The sequence below is a fragment of the Sciurus vulgaris genome (assembly GCF_902686455.1).
Source record: "Sciurus vulgaris genome assembly, chromosome: 1".
Taxonomy (NCBI): domain Eukaryota; kingdom Metazoa; phylum Chordata; class Mammalia; order Rodentia; family Sciuridae; genus Sciurus; species Sciurus vulgaris.
In genome coordinates, this window is record NC_136461.1 from 15693766 (window position 1) to 15709528 (window position 15763).

The window sequence follows — 15763 nt, forward strand, 5'->3', positions numbered from 1 at the left end:
AGCTCGGCTGGGGACTGGCAGAGTCCTGCCTGGCCTCAAAGACTTCCCGCCCTGCCTGGGAGGCGGTGGGGAGGGAGGGACACTGGCCTCCTCTCCCTGGGGAGGCAGCGGCACCAAGGGGCCAGCAGCTCTCAGCCCCTGGTTCCGTGGCGGTAGGGCCCCTTGCTGGGAGCGGAGCTGGGCTGAGCCCTGCCCTCGCCCACCAGCTCCGCCTCCTGAGGCTCTTGGGGAGTGTGTGACAGCCTGTCCTGGCTTTCAGAGGAGGAACTTGAGGTGAGAAGGAAGCCACCCCTTTCCTTGCTCCTGGTCCTTCTCGGGTGCGTTCTTCCTTCCCAGCCACTGTGTGTGTGTGTGTGCACGTGTGCAGAGTGGAGCACCTTGCACGCCTGGCTGTGGCTTTGGACATTAGAGCCCCTTCTTGCCCAGTTGTGGGGGGCCAGGGAGGAAGACCAGTGCAGAGCAGGACAGTGGCCCTGGGCCAGGCTGGGGGTGGGGACCCGAGGTGGCTTTCCTCCCAGCCCCCTGCCCGCCCTCTGCATCTGGCCTGTCCTGTTCCTGCAGGGACCTGGGGCCAGGGCTGGCCCTGGGAGGCCATGGGTTTTGCACTCGCTCTGTCCTCCTCGGCCACCTCTTGGTCCCCTGCCCTGCTCTTTCCCGGCTCCCCGGTCTCCCTGGAAGCTCCGTCTGCACTGTCTCTGCACAGACCTCCCTCTGTCCAGGACTCGGGCTCAATCTGGCTGGGGCTGCCAGCTTCTGTCCATCTGTCTGTCTCCTGGCTTTCTCCCCAACCCACCGCCTCCCCAGCCTCTCCCCGCGGGTCTCCCTGGGCCAGCTCCTCTCACACTCCTTCTCTGCCTCTCCTTCCCACTCTCCTCTCTCCGTCCCTGACTCTGCTCCCGTGTCCCCTCCCTGCCACCGCCCTTTCTCCCTGTCCCCATCTGTGCTCTCCCCTCGAGCTTCAGAGGAGCCTGGCTCCTCCTCCTAGGGAAGGTGGCAGGCAGAAGCCCCCAGGATGACAGCTAAGCCCAGTCCCTTGGAGTTGTCACCTGAAAATCACACACCAGCGCCTGGAATTCAGATCAGAGTGTCGGGGAAGCTGCTAGAACTTGTCCAGTCCTGTCTTTGAGGTCCCAGGAGGTGCTGTGGGAATGGAGCCAGGCAGAAGCTCTGGGTAGGGTCACGGCCCCCAGATGTGGGCTTCAGGTCCTTGTCCCTCTGCTGTCCTGTGGCCCAGGACCACTGACCTCAGCCCTCCAGGCCTCCTCTGCAAATCGGGATGAGAGCTTCCCCACGGAGTGTGGTGGGGACGTGGGGACGGGCAGTTCCCTGTCCTGCTCCAAACCAGCAAGGCCCGAGTGACACCACCAACACAGGACACCAGCACCACAGCGGGTCCCTCTGCTGGCTCGCTTTAAGGGCCATGTTGACATTGATTCAGTTCATCCTTAGAACCACCCTACGAGGCCACCAGCACTGTCCCCGTTTTACAGACGAGCAAAATGGAGTCCCGAAGTGACTACTCACATATCCCCCCAATGTGCCATCTGCCCCTTCTGCCTCTCCAGACATGTCACCAGGTTCCCCGAAACCCAGGCCTGGCACTCTGCCTGAGCCTGCTCTTTGCCAACGGCCTGCACTTGAATTTCCCCTGGCGGTGTCTGCCTGTCCCCCTTCAGGACACTCCCTGCCGCCAGTCCCCCTCAGGGGCTACCTGGCTGCCTGCCTTCTCTCCACCATTACCTGTCCCCCCACCAGTCTGACCTTTTCTACTACAGAAAATCCTCTGGGGTTTGGTCTTGTTCCCAGCTACGCCGGGCAGGGGTGGATGGGAGGTTTTTCTTCTCAAGAACTTTAAAAGTACTCGATGCTTTGCTTCTTGTCGTCCATTACAGACGGACCTGGTCAGGGCGAAAGGAGCTGAACTGAGATGGAAAGGCGGCACTCGGAGGCCTGGGAACGCGAGAGGGGTCACTGCGTTTAGAGAGGCAACCTGAGGAGACGGGCTTTGCTAGCACTAGAGGGAGGTCTCAGACACACAGGAGGCCCCAGCGCAGGTGGAGACGCTTCGGACAAGGCAGCGAGGCGCTGGGTCAACGGGAGTGGGGGGCAAGGCCAGAGCAGGGCCCAGACTCCCCATCCGGGCTTTCGGTGGGACTCAGACCAGCCACAAGGTCCTCATTTTCCTTGGTGGCCAAGGCACTTGGATGTGCTCAGCTGACCGTTCTGCCCCTGCTGCTGCGGGCCGGGCACCGGGCTGTGAGTCCCAAGACTGGGCTGGGGGACGAGGGAGGTGGGACTTTGAAGAGCTTTCGGCCCCCATCCAGGCGCCCTCGCGGGGATGTGGGATGAGAGCCGCCTCGCCCTCCCGGGCCTGCTGAGCCTGCGCGTGGTCGCCTCGTGCGCGCCTGTGGGCGGAGCCGCCGCGGCGCCCCAGGTGTGTTCCGGGCCGGCAAAGCTCCGTGTTTAATTGGTGGAGCCACAGCGCTCACGGCTGTCACCAGGGATTTCACGGGCGCCTTTGCATCTTTAGCTTCCTCCTTCCCAGACGGTTCCACCGTCCGGCCCGGCCCGCGGCGAGGTGGGGGCGGAGGGGACCCGCGCCGAGCTCCATGTGGGGTTCGAGCCCCGGCAGGGACAGGCAGGCAGGCGCGGCCCTGGGCGGCCTCCGGGCCAGCTTCCCAGGCAGGCGCGGCCGCAGGAGCCAGTGAGCGCCAGGCTGTGTGCGAGGGGCCGAGAGGCTGGTCCTGGGTAGGAGAAGGGGACCCGGGAGAAGCCGGCGGCCAGATCCAGAGGCCGGGAGTCACCATGGGGCGAGGTCAGGGACCCGAGGGGTCATCCCAGGGGTCCAGGAGGGGGCTGTGGAGTCCTGGCCACCTGGGATCCGGCTGGGGAAGCTGCTCCCAGGCAGGTCTGACTGAGGCGGAGCAGCTCCCAGGACGCCAGTGTCGGGAGTGGGACATGGGGACACTGCGGGGTGGCAGGACCCTTGAATTCCCTGGAGTTGGCACCTCCGCCCCCTGGACCGCTCCCTCCATGATTACGGGACCATCAGGAGGAGAGTCGGTACCCCAGGCCAGACGGCCATTGCCAGGAGAAATCTGGTAACACCGGCCTCCATGTCACCAGGCCGGGTGGCCGAGGGGTACAGGCTCGGGCACTGGGAGCCCAACCGGCTTCAAGGCTTCGGTTCAGGGAGGGCTGCAAGGAGGAGGCGACGTCCCAGGGGACACCTGGGGAGCAGCAGGGAGCGGCGGGGTGGGAAGGTGCCCAGGAGAAGGGGTGGCACTGGCCCAGGCCTGGAAGCAGGCTGCTGATGGGCAAGGTGCCCCGCCGCGGGTGACGGTGGGACTGCTGTGGGTCCCCGGAGCCTGTGGCCAGGAGGACGGCTGGTCCTGAACTGGAACAGCCTGGTGAGGGGAGGGGGCTCCCAGGAGGAGGCAGTGGCGGGGGAGCCCCTCCCACGGGGCCACCGAGGCCCAGAGCCCAGGGCGGCCAGGCCGTCTGCCTCAGAGCCCCACACACTGCTGTCACCAGCCCGGAAGATCCTGTGGAGATGTGCCTGGCGGGCCTGTCACCTCGGTGCCATGCTGTCCCCACAGCCGGCCCCTTCCACCAGGAACACTGTCCCTCAGCCCCGCCCAGCCCAGCCCCCAGCTTCAGCCAGGGAAGGGGGCGGGCCGGTGGGCAGGGGAGCTGCCTCTCTTCCCAGCAAATGACCTTGGGCCCGGACCAGGGACAGCTTGGCCTGCATTCAAACAGCCTGGAGCAGGGGCTGGGCCCCCAGCAGCCCCAGGCTGGGCAGGGGCAGGAGAGGCCCCTCTCCCCTCCACCACTCACCCCCAGGGACTAAATCTGCATTTGGGACACACTGAAGCTAAACTGGACTCTCCAGCTGTCCTTCCAGCTGACCCTTGAGCCACTAGCGGGACTCCAGATTCTAAGTTACACCGTGTCTCCCTCCCAAGAAGTCCCCCCGGGAGTCCTCATGGCCAAGGGGTCGCGCACTGTGCGCAGAGTCAGGAGTCCTGGGCTTCACATCTGAGCTTGCCCACTTCTTGCCTGGGTGGCCTTGGATGCCCTGCTGTCCCCTCTGAGCCTCCGGGAGCCTATCATCAATGCCACGATGCCGCTGCGGCCGTGGAGGGAGCTCGGCGCAGAGGACGCTGTGAGCGCAGCCCACCGAGCGCGGGGCCAACGCCCTCTGGCGAGTTCCCACCATCCTGCGTCTCCAGCACAGACCCATCCCTCCTGTCCCCAGGGCTGACATGCGCACAGCTCACAGCCCGGCCTCCCTCTGTGGACTAGAGACTGCTGAGACAGCCTCACCTAGGGGTCAGCATGGGACAAGGAGCCAGGAGATGGGATGCTGGTCCCAAGTCTGCTGCCAGCTGTGTGACCTGGGAGAAGCCACCTTCCCTCTCTGGGCCCAGCCTTCTCTGCCTTCTCCCCACACTGTTTAGCTCCAGCCCTCTGGACCTTCGGGAGCATGTCCATCTCGTCTCTTACTTAGACTAGAGCGTGACAGGGGCAGCTGGCCGGTCACCCCGCGTGGGCCCACACCTTCAGTTCCTGGGAGATGGGCAGGTGGAATCGGACGGAGCAGGGGCAGGCTTCTCTGCCCAGGGGACAGATGAGCACAGGGGCCACACAGGGCCCCAGAGCTCCCCCATGGGGGCAGCAGGGACGGTGGGTCCAGGTGCAGGAGGGACGGTCTTGATGGTAGCCACAACCCTGGCTCTGTCCCCTGGCCCGCCCCCTGCCTGGCAGCCCTGACCAGCAGGCCGGTCCTGAGCTGTGAGACGTTCCCGTGTGCTCAGCTTGGGTGTTGCCGGGTCCCTCTAAACCATTCCCCGCTCCAGGGTGCTGTCACCCCACCACCCACACGCAAGTTGCTGTCGCCTGGTGCTCACCTGCTGACTGGCAGCTCCCATGTTCTCTCCGTCTCTGTAAGTTTCCCTCTTCTCTCTCTCACACTCACTTCGGTTCTCTCTCTCTCTCTCCTCTCACTCTCTGTCTCTCCAAACCACCCACAGCCACAGAGAGCTGTCCCATCTGTCAAGATGCCGGCCGGGCTCATTTCCCAGCGAGGCAGAAAGATGATAAGGTTATTTTTTAATATCGGGGTATTAATGCTCCTCTTTCTGGTCATGACCGTGACCTGCTCCCTCCTGCTCCCCTCAGGAAGGTCTTGGGGCTAACAGGGAGAGGTGGGCAGAGGGCAGGGGCCACAAGGCCCACTCTGTGCCAGGTGTCCCTTTAGTCTTCACACTCCTAACAGGCGCGGGGGAGCTGGGTGTGGTGGCACACGCTGTAACGTAACCCCGGCGACTCGGGAAGCTGAGGCAGAAGGATCGCAAGTTTGAGGCCAGCCTCAGCAACTTACCGAGGCCCTAAGCAACTCAGCGAGACCCTATCTCAAATTAAAAAGGTCTGGGGAGGTGGTTCTGTGGTTGAGCACACCTGGTACCAAAACCAAAGCCAGGTCAGGCTCAGAGAGGTGAATTGGCCTCCCAAAGGACACACAGCTTAGAGGAAGGGTCTGGCCTGGGGTTTGAATCAGGTCTGACTCCATAGCACAAGCTCTTTGCTGCCTCCCAGCAAATCTCAAGACTGTCCCCAGCAGCAGCCCTGTCCCCTAACTCTGCCCAGGGGGGCCTTGCTCTGCACCAGGTCTGAGCTGAGAGGTCAAGCCCAGCTATGGCCGCTGGACTTGGCAGGCCTCCTCCCAGAGCCTGAGCTCCCTCATGTTCCCCACAGAAGGCCAAGGGGCTGGGGTCAGCAAACCCACCAGGGAACCTACAAATAGTGGACCCACGTGACGCCGGCTCTCGCCCACGGCTGACCCAGCCCCTGGCCCAGGCTTCACTGAGTGCGCCTTGCCCTGCGGTCTTGTGACTGAACGCTCCCTGGGCTTCGCAGCCAGGCCGATCCGAGTCTGCCACTTAATAGCTTTGACATCTTGGCCCAGTCATGCCACCCCTCCCCCACCTGATGCTCATTTATATAGAGATAACGTAGATAAGAATAGAACTCACTTCAAAGGACTGTTATTAAGATTAATAAGAACGGTGAATATTCTGTCATGTTATCCTAGATGTAGAAAGTCCTCGGAGGCTCCCCCAGGCGGAGCAGCGCCCCGGAGGGGGAACGTGATTTGCCTGAAGTCACATGGGCCGTTCGTGGTAAAGAGAACCTGGCCTCCGCTGCCGGCCAGGGCCAGGCCTGCAAAGCAAGCCAAAGCCTAACCCCGACCCGAAGCTCTTACAAGGGCTGCCGAGCCAGACGTTGGGGTCCACTCTTGCAGGAGGGTGGTGTGACTCAAGTCACTCACGAGGGGAGGGTTCCAAACAGCCAGGTGCCCCTGGAGCTGGACCAGGCTCATGAGCGAGCGGCCGGTGGCCAGGGCCAGGGCAGCCTCCCAAGGAGTCAGGTCCGGCGGGTGAGCCAGGAGCGACGGGCAGGAGGCCGCAAGAGGGCGCCGCAGCTGAGGACGTGCAGCAAGGCAGGAGGCAGGGTCCGGGCCACCTGGACAGGACCGTAGGGCCTGACCACCACGCGGATCTTTGCCCAGAGAGCAGCCCCAGCCTCCAGGAGGGTTCCCACGCTGGCAGGGTGAACAGGATGTGGGGGCTGATGGGCCACCGAGGTCGCCCTGCGCCAAGTGGAGGGGCTCAGCCCTGCAAGTGGAGCACCGGTGCTCCAGACCTTTTCTGGTGTGTGACCCTGGGGACTGGGAGGTCCTGGATGCACCGCCAGTGGACAGGAAGTGTGGCTGGTGGTCAGCGGTGCTGGGAGGGGCCCGGGTGTCTGTCGGTGGCTGGTGGCGCCTGGGCTGCAGTGAAGGTGGGAGGTGCCAGGCGAGCCGAGAGCAGGGTTGGGAGGAGGCGGCGGGGGGGACACTTTGGGTTTGTTTTGGTAGGACAGGGAAGACTTGAACTTGAAGGTTGGAGCCGCCCGGGTCCATCCCCACCCAGGCATCTTTCGGCTCCACTCTGCCAGTGGCTCCAAACACTGGACGTGATTGATTGTGTGTAAACAGGAGGAAGCAATTAGTCTGTGCATGCCCGGCCATTAATAAGTCTCTTATGTATTTATAACAACACCTCCCTTACCCTCCAACCTGAGAACAAATATCCGGAGAGCAAATATCCTGAGAACAGCCAGGAATAAGCAGCCGGGACCCCTGGGCCACCTGGAGCGTTGACACTGACCTCAGGCTTCTCACTCCCGGGCTGGTCCCTCGCCTAGCTCCCGTGGACTCCTGCTCTGCCTCCAGCTCTAACCACATTACTCTCTGTAAGCCCACAGTGGATTAGAGGCAGCTCCTTAGGAGGCAGGTGGAAACTGTCTCCCCAGAGCGGAGGAAGAGCAGCCCGCCAGGGAAGAGGCTAAGGCAGAGCAGCCGGGGTCACTGGGAGCAGGGCAGAGCTCTCCCACCTCCGGGCCCCGAGGGCACCTGTCTCCTGTCCACAGCGGAGGTTCACATCACCTCATCCCCAGGTCCTCCGCCACAGCCAGTTGATGATGTTCACAATGACGACTCCAAGCCACTGAGAAAGGGCCAAGTTAGATTCAGCATTTTATGCTCATAAAGGACTTTTAAAATCTATTCTAGACGGCAGGTGTAGTGGTGCATGCCTGTGATCCCGCAGCCGGGGAGGCTGAGACAGGAGGATCCCAAGTTCAAGGCCAGCCTCAGCAACCCAGTCTCAAAAGTAAAACAAGGGATTGGGATGCAGCTCAGAGGTAGAGCATCCCTGGTTCCATCCCCAGTGCAAAAAAAGAAAAAAAAAAAAGAAAAGTTTTTAAAAAAATTATAAATTGTAAGTTTTGGTGCTTATAGTTCTTCTGCAACATTCACTTATGTGGGAGGGGATCTGGCGATTGCCTATCTGCCTCCCTGTTAGATTGAACCTTTGTGAGAAAAACGCCAGGGCGTGTGGTCCACCAGCTTACGCCAGCACCTGGCACGGTGTCGGGGCCCGAGGCGTGTTTGCCAAGCTACTGAACTCATTAGTAAATCAATATTCTGTGCCAGGCAGCAGTCAGTCAACACATACATTCCTACGTTTAATTTTTAATGAGATACTGGAAAAAATTTAAGTTACATATGTGGCATATTTATTTTGTTTTCTTTTTCTTTCTTTTCTGCAATACTGGAGGTTGCAGGGTCTCAGGCATGCAATCCATTTTCTTTACCTATGTTTTTAATTTTCAGACAGGGTCTCACTAAGTTGCTGAGGCTGGCCTTGAACTTGAAATCCTCCTGGCTCAGCCTCCGAGTCGCTGGGATCACAGGTGTGCACCACATGTGGGCTCACATGCTCTTTCTGTCTTGGGCCTCCTGCCTGGACTCTGGAGGTGGCCCTGGCGCTGGTTGAAAGTCTCTGTGGGACATAAGCTACTTCCTCAGGCTGCCTCCCCTGCAGCCAGGAGCTCTTCAGGGCAAGGTCGCGTCTGCTACACGGGAGCCCAGCAGCCACCCCGGTGTGCAGTGCCTCCTTGTCCCAAGCCCATTGCATGCTGTCAGTGATGGGGGAGGCCAACTGGGCCCCACATTAGGAATCCAGGTTCTTTCAGAGAGATCTCCGCTGCCCGTGCTTTCCTCCAGCTGGTGAGGAGGACAGACTTCCATGCCAATGGCCTGCTCCCTTCCTGCCCGCTGAGCGCAGGGAGCGTGGGTGCTCAGATGCGGATCCGGCCAGGGGTTCTCGGTGCAAGCCCAGGCTCTGCATAAGGAGTTCGGAACACCCAGAAGTCCAAGGCGGGGGCCGGGTGGCTCCAGGACGGGCAGGGACTTAACAGAGACCCGTCATGCACCCATTCTCTGCCTGTGCACCTGGGGTCCCAGAGCCACTCGGGACCTTCCTTTGAGACAGTGGCACCCTCCAACCTCAGGGCTCTGCACAGTTGCCAAGCAGGGCCTCCCCTGCACACCGCCACGCCTCACAGCACTGTGACACTGTCCTTGGTTTCTCAGCTGCGGAAACGGAATCTCAGGTGAAGTAAGAAGACAATTTTCAGAGGGTCCACAATAGCCAGACGCTCCTGTTCCCATCCCAGAAGGAAAAGACTGGTGGAGCAAGGCCTGGAGGCAGGCGAGGGACTGGCCGGGCGGCTGCTCTGAGAGGCTGAGTCCAGCCCTGGCCACCCGCACCCCCAACGTGTCTGCTCCGTGAGCCGGCTTCGGGTCCACTCTTGGAGAGTCCTGGATCAACCCCTGTGGTGGATATGGCCAGTGCATCCGAAGAGCGATCCGAACACCTGAAATCTCTACCTCTCAGGAGGCGGAGGCAGGAGGATGACAAGTTCAAGGCCAACGTGGGCGACTTAGCAAGACCTTGCCTCAAAATAAAATTTTAAAAAGGGCTGGGGAGGTAGCTCAGTGGTAGAACCCCCCTGGGCTCATGAAAGAAAGAAAGAAGAAAAAGAAAGGGGGATGGGAGGGAGAAAAAAGAAGAAAGAAAGAGAGAGAGACAGTCAGCATTAGCTATTAAATTTAAAAGCCCAGAGAGGCCACATAGAAACTAGATATACAGCTGCTCTTGAGTTGCAGGAAGCTGGGCTGACATGGCCACAGGCAACGTCAACTAGAGCTGGGACACTCTCCCTGCTGGCTGCAGAAGGGCACCCACCTGTTTCACGTGGGCATTTGAATGTGTCACTCTGGGTTCAGTGGAATTGGCACCTCTGCCCCTCTGCCCCCCTCACAGCATCTGTGAATGGCCCCTGGCTGGGGTCTGCTTGAAAACCTCTGGTGACAGGAGGCTCCCTGCATTTTGGAGACAGTCGGCCTGAGCTTCTAGGTAAGCTCTGAAGGGAGCTGCCTTCCAGGAAAGGACAGGCTTTGGAGTCAGTGGACCCGGGTGGACCCCTTGCTAGCACCTGGTCAACAGGGTGATCTTCAGTGAGTGAGTGACAGCCTTCCTCAGCTCAGTTCCCCTGCAGGGCAGGGCGAGGTTTAAGCTGGACAAGTGTGTAAAGCTCCTAAGACGGGGTCTGGCATGGGCACTGTGCTCAGATGGCTTTTATCATTCTTGGGACCTCCAGTCATGGACCCCAACTCTTCCCAGGTGACCCCAGGAGCTGGGAGAGAAGGCACAGGGCTGAACAAGGGCTGTACCCATCAGAAGCGGGAGGAGGCTGCCGCTCTGCTACTTGTTGACCGGACTGTGTGGCCCTGTGGCTGTGGGGGACTCGAGGATGGCCAGTCCAGTCGGGGCGGGGCCCCACCCCACTGCCAGCCTGCAGCCTGTCCAAGATGAGATCCCTGCTCCCTGGGATGGAATTGGAGGTGGCGAGGGTCAGGGCGCTGGAGAACAGCGGCCATCACTGGCCACTTGGCTGGGTACCTGGCAGTGCACTAAGTGCTTGCCGATCCTTTTATTTTAGTTCTCCCAGCAGCCCTCGGACTTGGGCACTGCTATTGCTGCTTTACACACATGGCAGTTGAGGCTCAGAGAGGGTAAGAAACGTGCCCAAGGTCACCTGGCCAGGAGTTAAACCCCGTGGTCCGGTGCCTTAGGCCACCAGCGCTCAGCCCTCCCTGAACCAGGGGGCCGCTTCTGTCTGCCTCGGGTTGGGCGGCAAGCGTTTCTTCTTTTCTTTTCCACTAGAAGTGCTTGGAGTTTCTCTCCAGCCAAACCCCTGAGCCTCTGCAGCCACTGTCACCTCGCCGGCGCTCTGCGCGTCCGAGGCCGGGGTGAGCGTGGGTGCCGGCGGGGTGCTCAGCGGCGCCCCCGGCTCTGCGCGGCCCGGCGTCGCGGGCGTCCGGTCGGCTCGGTGCACGTGTGGCCGGGGCGCGGGGGCGCGCGGCCGGCCGAGGTGCGAGCGTGCGCACGTGCGGCGGCGGGGCCGGTGTCCGCGGGGCCCCGCGTCCCCCCGCCTCGGCGCTGATTGGCTCGGCGCCGTGACGGGCCGGCCCCCGCCCGGGGCGGCGGCGGCGGCGGCGGGCGCGGGTGCCCGCGTGCGGCTGAGCCGGGTGTGCGCCGGGCGCCGGGCGCCGGTGCGGGACGAGGAGCGCGCCGCCGCCGCCGAGCCCGAGGGTGCGCGGCGCCGCCCGCCATGGCCCCCGCCCGGGGCCGCCTGCCCCCCGCGCTCTGGGTCGTCACGGCCGCGGCGGCGGCGGCCACCTGCGTGTCCGCGGCGCGCGGCGAAGGTGAGCGGCGGGGCGGGGGCGGGGGCGCGGCGCGCGCTGCCTGCGGCTCAACTTCCCCGGCCGCGACCCTGGGCTCGGAAGCGCCGGAGCCTCGGCCGGGCGGCAGGGGCAGCGCCAGGCAGACACTGGGGTCCGGGAACGGGGCGATGGGGACGGGGACCCGCGGGCTTGAGGACGGGGACCACGGCACAGAGGGTCGGGGGACGAGGGATAGGACAGGGCGCAGGACTGAGGACCCCCGGGCTGGGGACAGGATTGAGGGATGCGAGCTGGGGACAGAGAACTGAGGATGGGATGTGGGGGACAAGGTGCAGGACTGGACGGAACAGGAGAAGAGGTAGGGAGGAGAGGGGACAGAGGGGGCAGGGGCTGGGGACAGAGGACAGAAGTGGCAAGCACTAGGGGATGGAGGACTCGGGAATGGGGGTCAGGGTTCAGAGGGCTGGAGGAAAAGGGGGCTGGGCATGGCACTGGAAGACAGGGACCAGGAAGGGAACGGGACCCCAGAACAGGTCCTGGCTTTGAGAACACAGGACTGAGGGACTGTGAATGAGCCTTGGGCACAGGGCAGGGGCTGGGAGCTGGGGAGAAGGGACAGGAGAAGGGACAGCGTGGCTGCAGCCACAGGAGAGGCAGCTTCAGAGGAGCCGCCTGGTTGCAGGGACCCGTGGGGGAGGGCTGGGCCGAGAGACTGAGGCAGGGTCGTGTCTGGGTGCAAGCCAACGTGGCCCAGTCTCTCAGGGGCCTGGCGGAGGCTAGGGGCGGGGTGGGGGACGGGGTGTAAGAGTTGTGACCAAAAGGATCCATGAGGTGACTTCTGGTGGGGGGAGGGACCAGGAGAGCTGAGAGGGGCAGCCAGGACTCCCCCACCCATCACCCCCCTAGACAGTCCAGGTCCAACCCACCGGCGGGTCCTGCTTCCCTGACCTGGCCCCCTCTGCGGCACAGCACTGCCCAGGGGAAGCGGGACCTGGCAGTGCGCAGGGGTCCAGGCAGGACAGACCTCCAGAGCCAGTGCTGCTCCTGCACACTTGGACCACAGAACTGCTGCTCACAGGCTGACAGCGCACAGAATCCCACCTGGCCCAGCAGCACACACGCATGTAGACCCCGGCTGCAGACTCGCACACATGGATGCCGCCCGCACACAGCAATGCGGCCGTTCACATGTGCACAGACATGCACAACATGTGAACATACGTGACATCCGTGCATTCACAAACGCATCATGCCACATATAAGGACACCCTCAAGCTGGCACTCACGCCCCTGAAATGCACGTGCACAGACACACTCAAGACACAGAGAAAATCCTCCTCCTCCGTGAAGCTGGGGTCCAGCAGAGAGCAGGGGCCACTGCAGGTGGTTGAGAGGTGAGGTGCCAGGGCAGGGCTGGCTGGGGGCGTGGTGACGCACGAGTCTTTAGGATGCTGGGGTTGCTGGGTGAGCGGGGAAGAGGACGGGATTGGGGAGCAAGGGACCTGGGGTCCTGAGTGCTGTGGCCTGAGGTGACAGTTTCCCCAGGGTTGGGGCCGGGGATTCTGAGAAGGCCCGCAGCAGCACTGGGAGCCGGTGGTGCACCCCCAACTCCTGGCCTCCACGGTCCCTGTGGAGAGGAGCCAGCACTTTCCAGAATCACAGGCAGCACGCCCCAGAGCCCCTGGGGGGCAGACTTTTCCCAGGCTCACAGCCGAGGACAGAGGGGCAGGTTGGAGAAGTGGCAGGTCTGGGAGGAGGTGGGTGGGAGGACCAGCAGGCTGAGGGGAGCGCCGTCCAAGGACAGTCCCCGCCCATCTGATCCACGCAGCAGTGCCCGCAGCTGGGCAGGAGTCTCCACCCTTGGATGGAGACCTGGGGCTTGGTCCGAACCGGGACATCCAGGAGCTTCCTCCGGCATTGTCCCTGGGCTGATGCAAAACCAGAATAGGCTGGGGAGCGCATTGGAACGCAGGGGGGGACTGTTCTGCCTGGGGTCCAGCAGAGGTGACGGTGCACCAGCTTGGCCAAGTGCCTGACACCAGGCTCCTCGCCATGGCCCTGCCCCTGTGGAGGTGTCCCCTGCCCCTGTGGAGGTGTCCCCAAGCCCCACCAGCCTTGGGCCCCTTAGCGCCCTCTGGGGTGGATTATCCTCCACTTTGGGGTGATCTCCAGGGTATTTGCATCCTGGCTGACATCCCCTGGCCACCCCGAATTCTCCAGCCTCACTATCATGCGCTGTGTCCTCGGGGAATGTAAATCAATTTAAGTATTAGTCTCAGCGAAATGGAATGGAGGAAGGTGACGGCGCTGGAGAAAAAAAGAAATCGCATAATGCCTCCCACCGTCGACAGGAGCGGCTGAGGAATTATCCGTGCTGCTCAGAGCAGGAGAGGGACCCATTCCGCACCCCCAGAACAGCCCGCCTGGCAGGCCCAGGAGGGGTGCCTGTGGGCATCTTTCAGATGAGGAAACTGAGGCCCCGGGGGTTCGTGATCTGCTTCACTGCAGGGCCCGAGAGACCACGGGGTCTGGGCCTCCCATTTTGCAAGCGGGGAGACGGCCCAGGGAGGGTGGCTGACTTCTTGCACAGCCCAGCAGAGGCAGGAGAGGGAAGAACCCTGGTCTCAGTCTCCGAAGGGACCCGGGCCCAGGCCAGGAGGAGTCCACTGGAATTCCACCAAACCCCCGAGGGCCACGGGGCTTCCCTGGGAAATGTTCTGCATCCTCACCTGTGGGAAGGAACCCGGAGGTGGAGGGAATGGAGCTGGAGGGAGGGGCGGTGGGGACAGAAGGGCCTCGCAGGAATTGAACCGAGCTCTGGAATTCTGTAGCCCTTCCTGAAGCCCACAGAATCGACTTTTGACTCCTCTCTGGATTGGCCAAGCCCCTTGGCTGGCTGGTTGAGAATCAGCCACTGATGTGGTGGCACTTCCTAGGAGAGGGAAGGACCCGGAAAGTAGTCCTGAAGTCAGGCATTCCCAGGGGAGGATCCCAGGTGGTGGACATTCAGTCCTTACTCCAAGGTCGGGGCTCATCCGAGCCAGGTCCGTTCCCTGCCAGAAGGGACTGCCAGCCCAGAGACCTGCTGGGGTGCAGTGGGGGGTGTCCCCGGGTACCCCTGTCCCCACCTTCCAAATTGGGCCCTGCTGGTCTGGGGGAAACTGCAATGCAGCCCCCTCCCCCTCCCCCCAGCCAGCAGGAGGAGAGAGCTGCCTGACCCAGTTTTCTCTCCATTGCCTGAGAGGGAGGGAGGGAGGCGGGAAGCCTTCTTCTGTCTGGGGCTGGCTTGGGGAGGGGGAGATCCTCAGTGGACATGTGCTCCTCCCCTGATCCCCCGGCCCCTGGGGACCCAGGGAGAAGCACAGAGGCCCCCTCTCTGGTTCTGCCAGTACCTTCTCCCGTGGGCATCCGGGATCCCCGGCAATGAGGTGGGAGGATGAGAGGAAGAAGAAAATCAGCAAACAAGAGCATGTCACTCCAACAGTTCCTGAGGACACTTGTCTCCACCTTTGAGGGGCAGGCTCAGAGCTATGCAAATCCCAGGCTTCCACAAGACTCCGGGTTTTAACCCTCTGTGACCTGCCCAAGCCCGGGATGGGGGTAGTTGGTAGCCCAAGGTGGTTGGAGAAGAGATTCATGGAAGTCAGAGAAAATGGAAAGGTGTAAGACTGGAGCCAAGTGCCCTCTCCCAACCATCACCAGCTAGATCAGAAGGAAGCAGGGGCCCAGAGAGGTGAAGGGACTCACCTAAGGACACACAGCAGGCAGAGGTAGAGCTGGATCAATCCTTGATTTCTACTTTTGTGTACCTTTTTCTGTACAAAGGATATGGAGAGGGGACAGGGGTTGCACTTGGAGAAAGGAAATTAGCATTGAGAAGGACCACCTTTGTCTCAGGCACTGGCTTCAGGCTTTACAAATGGTTTCTCTCTGTGTGTGTGTGTGTGTGTGTGTGTGTGTGTGTGTGTGTGTGACTTAACCTCTGTGCAATATTCCCAGTCCTTTTTATTTTTTATTTTGAGACAGGATCTTGCTAAGTTGTTCAGGGCCTCTTGCTAAGTTGCTGAGGCTGGTTTTGAATTTGCAATCCTCCTGCCTCAGCCTCCTGAGCTGCTGGGATTACAGGCATGTGCCACTGTGCCCAGCTATAGATGGCTTCTTCACCCTCTTCCAAACCCTTAAGTATTATTAACCCATTTCACAGACGAGGAAATTGAGGGTAAAAGAAGGGAAAGTCACTTGCTAATGAGTGGCTGTGCTGTCACAAGAGCCCAGGGGCGGGCCTTTACTTTGCTGGAACTTTCCCCTGGGCACAGGGCCTTAGAGTAGAGCTGCCCTCGGATCGTGCCCTTCCACACCAGGCTCCTCCTGGCGGGGCCCAGCCTTCCAGGGTGTGGTGTGGTGTGAGGGCCACAGGGGCTCTGGACGCCGGCCCTACACCTGTGGGTCTGGGCAAGGTCCTGGACTCAGACCCGTCACCCATCAAATGGAAAGCGCAGCGGCTTCCTGGGTGAGGTCCTGGTCAGGCGCCCACTGCTGCCCTTGCGGAGGCCAGCGCACAGTAGGCGCACTCTGGGAGGGAACTCTTCCTCCTCTGAGTCCCCCGCACCACCGACCTCGGAGGCT

The 15763-nt window shown here is 61.9% G+C and overlaps 1 protein-coding gene across 4 annotated transcripts in view; it reads left to right on the forward strand.

The window, feature by feature from the left end:
* Nucleotides 1-10984: 10984 nt before the first annotated feature.
* The window catches only part of EPHA8 (EPH receptor A8), a 165114-nt gene continuing 160335 nt past the window's right edge, over nucleotides 10985-15763 (forward strand). For all 4 annotated transcript variants that reach the window (XR_013766242.1, XR_013766243.1, XR_013766244.1 and 1 more), the window contains exon 1: nucleotides 10985-11158. Coding sequence is in view for 1 of the 4 variants with exons in the window: in XM_079154146.1 (XP_079010272.1) it covers nucleotides 11065-11158 (94 nt within the window). In the remaining 3 variants the exon portion in view is untranslated. The remainder of the gene's footprint in view (nucleotides 11159-15763) is intronic.